Here is an 8,533-nt window from a genome sequence, read left to right as displayed (position 1 = left end):
ATGTTCATTTACAATCCTTAATATGTTTTATGTGTGTGTGTCTGTGTGGGCGGGGGCCGGGGGCCCGGGGGCCAAACAGGCTAGGACCGCCACTGAGTACAGACACGTGTTTATAAATGTAGGGAGTAAAATTAAAAGGTTTTCATTAAAAAAACTACTCAAAGTACAGATGCCTGAAAATTGTACTTAAGCACAGTAACAAAGTATCGAAGTACAAATACTTCGTTCCTTCATATTTACACCTCTGCTTGAGACCCGTTTGTCTGTGATATTTCAGTCTGTGATAAATGGTCCCGACTCACTCAGCTGGCAGAAGAAGCATTTTAGTTCTCTCTGACAGAGGACACTGACGATGGAAGAGAGGAAGACCCCACAGAGGACTCGTGGGTGCAGTGCAGGGGCTGGTGTGACAGAGGAGGATGCTGTGGGCGGATGAGCCGCTGTAGCGACTCCTAAAGGAGCAGTAGCAACAGCCGAAGAGGGAGGGGGGGAAAGGAGGAGGCTCCTCCTCCCTCCGTTGATACGTCAGCAGCGGGATTGCGGGGTGTTTCCGGAGCTCCTCTCTCACGTTCACTCTTCTCCGGTTCAGGATCGAACCGGTCACGTCTTCGCGGAGCGCCCTTGAAACGAAGCTACGAGGATTCCCTGTGTGGTGGACTTGTCCCAGGATGACTGCGCTGACTGCGGGAACAGGCATGGAAAGACTGGCAGGTGAGACATGTTCATCATTGTCCACCAGCAGAAGCGCGCTGGCTGACCCGAGAGCTGCGCCGACAGCCGCCGTGTGTGCCGGGAGCGCACACGGCGGCTGTCGGCTTAGTCCTCCTCTGGGATTCCGGCTCCTCCTCGTTCTCTAGAAACAAAGGCTTGTGTGTGCGCGCGTGACTGTGACCTTTTTGTGTGGAATGTGCGAGTCTTCAAAGTAAATAAGAGCTTTTATTGGGGAAGTCACAGTTGACACTAGTTTGTGCTTTGATATAAACATAGTTTGTTTGATTCTGTCGTTACTTTGTCTGTAGCACTGCTTCAGAGGGCCAACTGTGAGACATGACACTAAGTGCGCAGAAACCAGAACAGGTAGTGCAGGATTCCTCCGGTTTCCCTTCCCGAGCCTGGTTTTTCCAGCTCTGTTTTGGGCACAGCTGGAAAAGACTGGAAATAGAAACTCCACTGGTGTTGCTGAAGATGCTCACGGAGGCAGGGCCGTTTGTTAAACGCTGACTCGAGTTTTCTGTTCTTTTGTCTTCAGGTCCTCAGTGACTGCAGCCAGGCAGCCTGCCCTCCCCCGTAACCTTTGAAGTGAGGCCAGGGTGTGAAGTATTTTCCAACCAAGTAAACTCTTCAAACACCTTCAGAGCCCCCTGACACACACTTGTGTTCTCGCTGCCAAGGATGCAGAAAGCAAGCTGACCCTGGACACAAGTAAAAAGCAGAATAGTAACAAGCCAGAGGAGATAACCAGATCTGCTTTATTCATTAAGAGCGGCCACTCCATCACAGGGCACAAACATGGGGAACCAGCTAACAGGCACGGCCCCTAACAGCCCATTCCTCCCCAACTTTCAGTCGCTGCATGTGGTGGTGATTGGTTTGGACTCTGCAGGGAAGACCTCCCTGCTCTACAGACTCAAGCTGAGGGAGTTTGTTGAGACCAGCCCCACCAAGGGATTCAACATGGAAAGGATTAAAGTGCAAATCGGACACTCCAAAGCCAACACCACAACTTTCCAAGTGTGGGACGTTGGTGGTCAGGAAAAGCTGAGGCCCCTCTGGAAGTCGTACACTCGGAGGATGGACGGGCTGGTGTTCGTGGTGGACGCAGCGGAGATGGAGCGCATGGAGGAGGCCAAGGTGGAGCTCCACCGGATCACCCGGTCAGCTGAAAACCAGGGGATTCCTGTGCTGGTTCTGGCAAACAAACAAGACCTGGATGGAGCGCTGTCATCTACAGAGGTAATTATCAAATATGAATGGCCGGCATTATTATTGGGCACAGCAACTACTTCTTATTGTTCTTTTTTAGCTCTGTGGCTGTGGCTGGAGGTATAGTCACTCTACACTTGCAGTACACTTCCACCCATCAGTTTGCGTGGGGACTTCCTTCGTAGCATGTTAGGTAGGTTGGTGATTTTAGGCTGGCTTTGCATGTGAGGTCAGTAAAATCCTTTAAAGTGCATAGAGTAATGCTCTGTGTGAAAGGCTGCTTAGATGTGTCGCTGTCCTCGGCTGTGCTGAGCTCACAGAGGTGGCAGAGTAGAGCAGGGACCGTAGGCAGTGTCGGGCCAAGGCAGAAGTCACCGGGTGGGCGAGTACTTCTCAGTGCTGGAGCAGCAGCTGATTATGTATTTGTATTGTTCTGGCCCGGCCTACAGAGCGCAACACGAGAAAGATAGGAACGTCCAACGCTGCCAACAACTGAATATTATATTTATGGTTAGAGAAAGGAAATGTCGGGGTGGGAGTGATCAAGCCTCCGACCTGTCTCTAACCTAAACACCCTACAGCTGCCAGGTCAGTCAACAAAGGTCTATAAAGTATATACAAAAACAACGAGTCTAGCTCATCTAGCCACAGAAACCTCACCACACACAGTACACAACTTAATACAAAGTACAGGGTTAAACGTTTTTGGAAGCAGGAAGTAGGCAGGGCCATGCCAGTCTTGATGTGTCCCAGTTTATAGCCAGCCCCATTCAGTCCTCCAGCCGTCAGCCTCCACCTGGAACTTGCATTAGCAAAAACAGGAGAGAAAAAGAACAACACCACTCTCAGGCTGGAGGAGCAAAAACAGCACACAAAATGATGACATGGGTCATAACAGTTTGTGTTTCAGCCTCGCTGAGCCCTCAGAGGGCAGACGCACATACATTGTGATGTTTGTTATTAAAAGAATACATGGATGTGCACATTTGAGGCTACCCTGCCAGCACAAACACAGTGTAGCTGTGGGAGGCACTGAGTGGGCTGGAGCAACAGGTTTGCATGTAGTAGGAGTTCAGCATGATGTGGGTGCATCATGTGCATGAAGTTCCAGTCACAAAGGAGGAGGCTGCGTTAGTTCTGTGGATGAACACATTATTTTCTTCGCCCTACACCTGAGCCAGCAGAGATGGCAACAGCACAGAGCTGTTTGATGGTGTCGCACATGAAGCGACAGATGTGCCGTCGCTGCAGGGTGACCTCCGTAAACTGCAGCATCAGCACAACGTTAAAGTGAAAAAATGTTGTTTTTGTTGGTCTGTCCTTTTGTTTAGAGGGTAGTGCAGTTAATGGTGTGTGCTTTGTTTAGCCTCATCACTCTTGCAGAAACATGCGTACGTCATCCTTTAGGACCTGCTTCTGAAAGCGACTTTCACACTCAGAGTTTGTAGCTTATTGCTTCCTATGACGCGGTTGGGACTAACCTCACTTTTCTCGTTTAAGGTGGAAAAGGTGCTGGGCCTCCACGAGCTGAGCTCCTCCACCCTGCACCACACGGAGGGCTGCTCAGCACTGAATGGTCAGGGTCTGCAGCCCGGCCTGGAGAAACTCTATGAGATGATTGTGAAGAGGAAGAGGATGCTCCGACAAAGCAAGAAGAAAAGCTGATGGAAATAAAGGGGTGCAGGCCAATTTGTGAGCACTTGTGTCTGTGACACTCGGGGAACTTGGTGAATGGGGAAACCAGAAAGAAGCTGGTCAGTCCTGTGGATCAGGTGCAGTGTTTCCAACCAAGTGTAGACTCTGTTCCTGGAGACATTTGGACCTTTGAAACTGCTTCTCATTGTCTTTAACTCTCAGAGGACCACAGAGCTCTGCGGAGGGAGTGACCGCGCTGCTGGCAAACACTCACTGAAGCACGCACTGTAACGTCGAAGGATGTTCGGTTACTGGTGCAGACGGCCCGTGTTGCACCCGATCACCTAAATCTTCACCCTGCCTCAGACTGAGCAACACTTCTGTGCACCCACAGGAACTTCCTGTGTTTGAATCTGCCCGAGCATATCGCTGTCACTCTCACCGGGCTTTGCTCCTCACAGCTGGATGTTTCAGGATTGTTAAGTTCAGACAAGTTTTTACAATGGCTTCATACTGTTTTGTAAAATATGAATAAATTGAGCAACGTTAGCATTGTTTCCCTGAGAACATTGTTTTATTCATCGTGCCCTGGGAGCCTGTCCCAGCTGCCACAGAAGCGGGGTACACCTGGACGGGTCACCAGTTCACCCAACCCCACTAAGCTCAGTAGTATCCATGCAGACGCGGGAGTCTGCTGATGTTGTTAGCCTAACCCTAACACATGTCTGCATCTCCTCAGTGAATATTAAGATGTTTATTTAATGCCATATTAATTTAATTATGTTCTGTTTTTTGTCTTGTAATTATTTAAATCAGGCTCATGGTTTGCTGAAGTCTTTCTCGGCTGTCACACCCTGTACAGCTCGATATGTATAAACTTAATTCTCCTAAAGTTGTGTAAAATGAGTTGCATGAAAACACCAACGCGATGCGCACACAGCGGAGGTGTGGTGCCATCTTTGAGCTTTACAGTACTACAGATTGAACACACACGTGTGATTTGGTACTCTATAAATAAAGCTGAGTTGAACTGAATCCTAATCAAACTTGTGCTTTTTGCTGTGACGGATGGACTCGGTGTTTTACGATTCTGTTGGCAGCCTTCTGAAATTCACGCAGCGAAGCTTCACACAGGAATGTGAAACACACCCACATAGGTATCTAAATACCAAACACTCATTCCTGTTTAACACCATTATTCTGGCTCTGATTTCAAGACCAGTGAATACATACGAGCACGTCTGAATGGAAGCCAGGGACTCACCATATATACTGTGCATGTCTTTGGACTGTGGGAAGGAACCCATGCAGACTCCACCCAGGAAGGCCCCAGCTAGGGATGGTTAGCAGCAGATCCTCTGGGTGTGAATGACCATGAGTTATTATCAGCACTGATGAATTACTAACAATAGTCCATACAGATATTCCAAAGTGGAAAGGCATTCTTCAGCCATCCCACGAGGAGTTTAGACAAAGCTTAACCCCCCCTGGTATTAAAAGCCTGCTGTGCCCACTCAATCAGCTCCTCAGTCAATGCAGTTATCCTGATTGGAGGCTCCCCCCTGCTGCACCTCAGCTGTCGGAGCAAAAAGTAAATAGCATGATTCATGAAGTATGCGTGTGCACAGGGCGTGTATGACTTCAGGTGTGACTTGCAATGTTAATCCACAGGTTGAAAAAGGAAATGCTATTCAAAGAAATCACCTCAGTGTTACAAGCTCTTCTTGAATGTGAAACATGAGGAGGATGTGCCATGCCCATGGGGAGTCAGCTTATCTTACAAGGCTGCTCACACCTTCTTTGGCATCTTTATTGAACAAATAAAGTGAGCTGCTGCTTGGGTATCAAATAATGGATTTGGTTTGTAGCTGGCACAGGGACCCGGTCGTTTCCTGGTTCAAACCTTGTTATCTGCTGTGTGCAGTTTGCATGTCCTCCTTTGCCTGCGTGGGTTTCCTCCATGCGCTCCAACTTCCCAAAGTGAACGTGAATTTCAAATGAAACCCCAGCCCCTGGCATTTAAATCCCTGATCAAACCTGCTGTGCCCACTCAATCAGAATTTCAAATGGAATTCACGTTGGCTTATCTGGAGGTTTTGTTAGCTGAACACATGCACATAAGATGACTTCTTGTGTACATATGACAGAAACTGGTACACCAGCACTCCCATTCTATGGTTTGTATTCCCTGCTGCCAGCTGTCTGTGTACACAGTCATAGCAGGAAGAGCAGCTGCACTGACGTAAACGTGCTGGTCCACACCCAGACATCGGGTGTCACAAACAGGCTGGTCTAGATACCTGGCACATTCCCTGCAGGCAATGCAACCATGACAAACACTGCAGCTGCACTAGTGTTGCTACTGTTTCACGGGCAGGGAGACAAGTCAACACTTAGATGAAGAATTGGATACATTAAAGCCCGAGGATCACAGCATCGGGTTTCTTCGCAGACAGACAATAACAAACAAACACACACAAAAATGCTGCCATCGACCCACCTCAGCTGTCCATCTGCATCTAAAGGTCAAAGGTCACTCTTTGAGGATGCCAGCATTCACATTTTGGACAGAGAAGACAGATGGTTTCAAAGAGCATCAGTGGCTGTATCCCAATTCAGGGTCTGCAGCCTCAACGGTCCTCAAGGGCCGCACTCAAAGACCGCTGAGGCTGGAAGTGCGAGGCTTGTAGGCTTGTGAAATGGGACGGTCTAGCCTCCGTCGTGCCGCCCAGGTTGCCTAGCAACCATGATACTAACAGCTGGAAACGTTTCATACAGCTTTGTTTGACAGAAATGAAGGAGAACATATTTTGTTCATTTCTTTCTACAAGAGCTTTGTGTGATGTGATGAGTATCTGAGGCTGAGACCACAGGACTGTGAAACATGATTGTTGGGCTACATGTCTGTACTGAACAGTCATTTAAGATTAGCTAGTAAATAACAATTAGCTAATGTTGTTCATGAGACTAAAGTCATCTCACTGTGGTGATGTAAATATAATATGGCCAATATTATAGTTATTATATTAATCATTATCAGTTATTACAGCAGTGAGTTTGAACTCTGTGTCAAATACTGAGCTTCAGTACAGATTCAAGTTGCAGTTATTTATATTTCCTACCACCTTAAATCTTCACTTAAATCAACACGAGTATCTGTGACAGTGTGTATACAGATGTATTATATATAAGAGACAAATATTGTTCTTTTAATATGTTGGCATTACTAAATTTGGCTCAATGCTTACATATATGTGTAAAAAGCAAATGTACGAGCTGTGATAACTGTGTCTGATAGAATGAAGAGTCGACTGATATATGAAATATTCCTTTATTGGGTGAGAAAATCAGACCATGTCATAACTGCTGTAAGTCACACAGAATAGATATCAGAGCCTTAAACAGGCTGACTTCTGCTAAATGGGTCAAACTGGGCAGAAAGTCTACAAACACATAACATCCTTATAGAATATGATGTAACATATATGTCACACAGTGGAAATTTGTATTTATCTTGTATATTGTTTTTATTCTGATTTTTAGTGTTTATTTATGAGTGTTGTTTTATTTGCATGATTTTATTCTATTCAATTCAATTCAATTTTATTTATATAGCGCCAAATCACAACAAAAGTCACCTCAAGGCGCTTCATAGATACAGAGAAAAACCCAACAGTCATATGACCCCCTATGAGCAGCACTTTGGCAACAGTGGGAAGGAAAAACTCCCTTTTAACAGGAAGAAACCTCCAGCAGAACCAGGCTCAGGGAGGGGCGGGGCCATCTGCTGTGATTGGTTGGGGTGAGAGAAGGAAGACAGGATAAAGACATGCTGTGGAAGAGAGACAGAGGTTAATAACAGATATGATTCAATGCAGAGAGGTCTGTTAACACATAGTGAGCGAGAAAGGTGACTGGAAAGGAAAAACTCAATGCATCATGGGAATCCCCGGCAGCCTACGTCTATTGCAGCATAACTAAGGGAGGATTCAGGGTCACCTGGTCCAGCCCTAACTATATGCTTTAGCAAAAAGGAAAGTTTGAAGCCTAATCTTAAAAGTAGAGATAGTGTCTGTCTCCTGAATCCAAACTGGAAGCTGGTTCCACAGAACCAACTTCCATTCTGCTTCTATTGCATGGTTTTTAGTGTTTTATGTGACATGGTTTTTATCCACTGTGGACTGGCTGCACATGGGACAAATTAGCTGATAGGGACCACCTGCTGAGGCAGGGGTGTGTCCAGAGGTGGCCTATCAGCTGTGTAAAGACCTTTTAAAAACAGGCTAGCTGAGCACTGAAGGAGAGAGGCCCCAGACTGGAAGGTTAATGCGAGATGGCCAGCGTGACGCGGTGACCCAGTCCTGACCTCATGGAACGGCAACAGTAAGAGACGACGCGTGTGATTGGCAGCAGGGCAGAGGTTTACTTCTGCCTGCATTTGTGAGTAGGGTCTCTACTGTTGTTTACTGGGTGCAGCTGGATTGGGAGAGGGTCGCCATGGCCATGAGCCAGGGCCGCTTCTGGGACCATTGTTCTGGCCCCTATTTGTTATTTTACAGGACACCGACGCAAGGGCAGCTGTGGCGGTGGTCGCATGATGGATTCGGGTGCAGAACGCAAGCCGGGCTGGGAAGTGATGGGCCAGCGGAAGGACAAGAAGATGGGAGGCTCTTTCTTGTCTGCCGAAGACGAGGCTGGCATGGACTCTGCTCTAAAGAAGGAATTCCTGGCCTGCTGATGGACCCATAATGAACATGTGGCATAATTATAGCGGGGGGTTTAGTGAATGTAGAAAATGTTAGTTTTACGGGTTTTAGAATTGTTTTAGTAGATTGACAACATTTTATTACGTACATTTTAAGGGTGTTTTTATTTGTGCTCCCTGGCCCAGTAATAAACTGTTTCTGATCAGACCTGCTTCCTCTCTGTGCCCGTGGTATCTGACTCGCTTGCTCCCCCTTGTATTTTAAAGAAT

At 47.1% G+C, this 8,533-nt stretch overlaps 1 protein-coding gene across 1 annotated transcript; it reads left to right on the top strand.

Annotated features, from left to right (window-relative positions):
• Nucleotides 1–495: 495 nt before the first annotated feature.
• On the top strand, nt 496–4,599 carry LOC120717171 (ADP-ribosylation factor-like protein 4D). Its single transcript, XM_040005050.1, has 3 exons — nt 496–711; nt 1,250–1,953; nt 3,424–4,599. The coding sequence occupies exons 2-3, from the start codon at nt 1,510–1,512 to the stop codon at nt 3,586–3,588; spliced, it is 609 nt and encodes a 202-aa protein (XP_039860984.1). The 5' UTR covers nt 496–711; nt 1,250–1,509; the 3' UTR covers nt 3,589–4,599.
• The last annotated feature ends 3,934 nt before the right edge of the window (nt 4,600–8,533 follow it).

This window comes from Simochromis diagramma, unplaced genomic scaffold, assembly GCF_900408965.1.
Source record: "Simochromis diagramma unplaced genomic scaffold, fSimDia1.1 OVJJ01000494.1, whole genome shotgun sequence".
Lineage (NCBI taxonomy): Eukaryota > Metazoa > Chordata > Actinopteri > Cichliformes > Cichlidae > Simochromis > Simochromis diagramma.
Note: the sequence above shows the minus strand (reverse complement) of the source record. Positions and strands in the feature narration are given on the sequence as shown.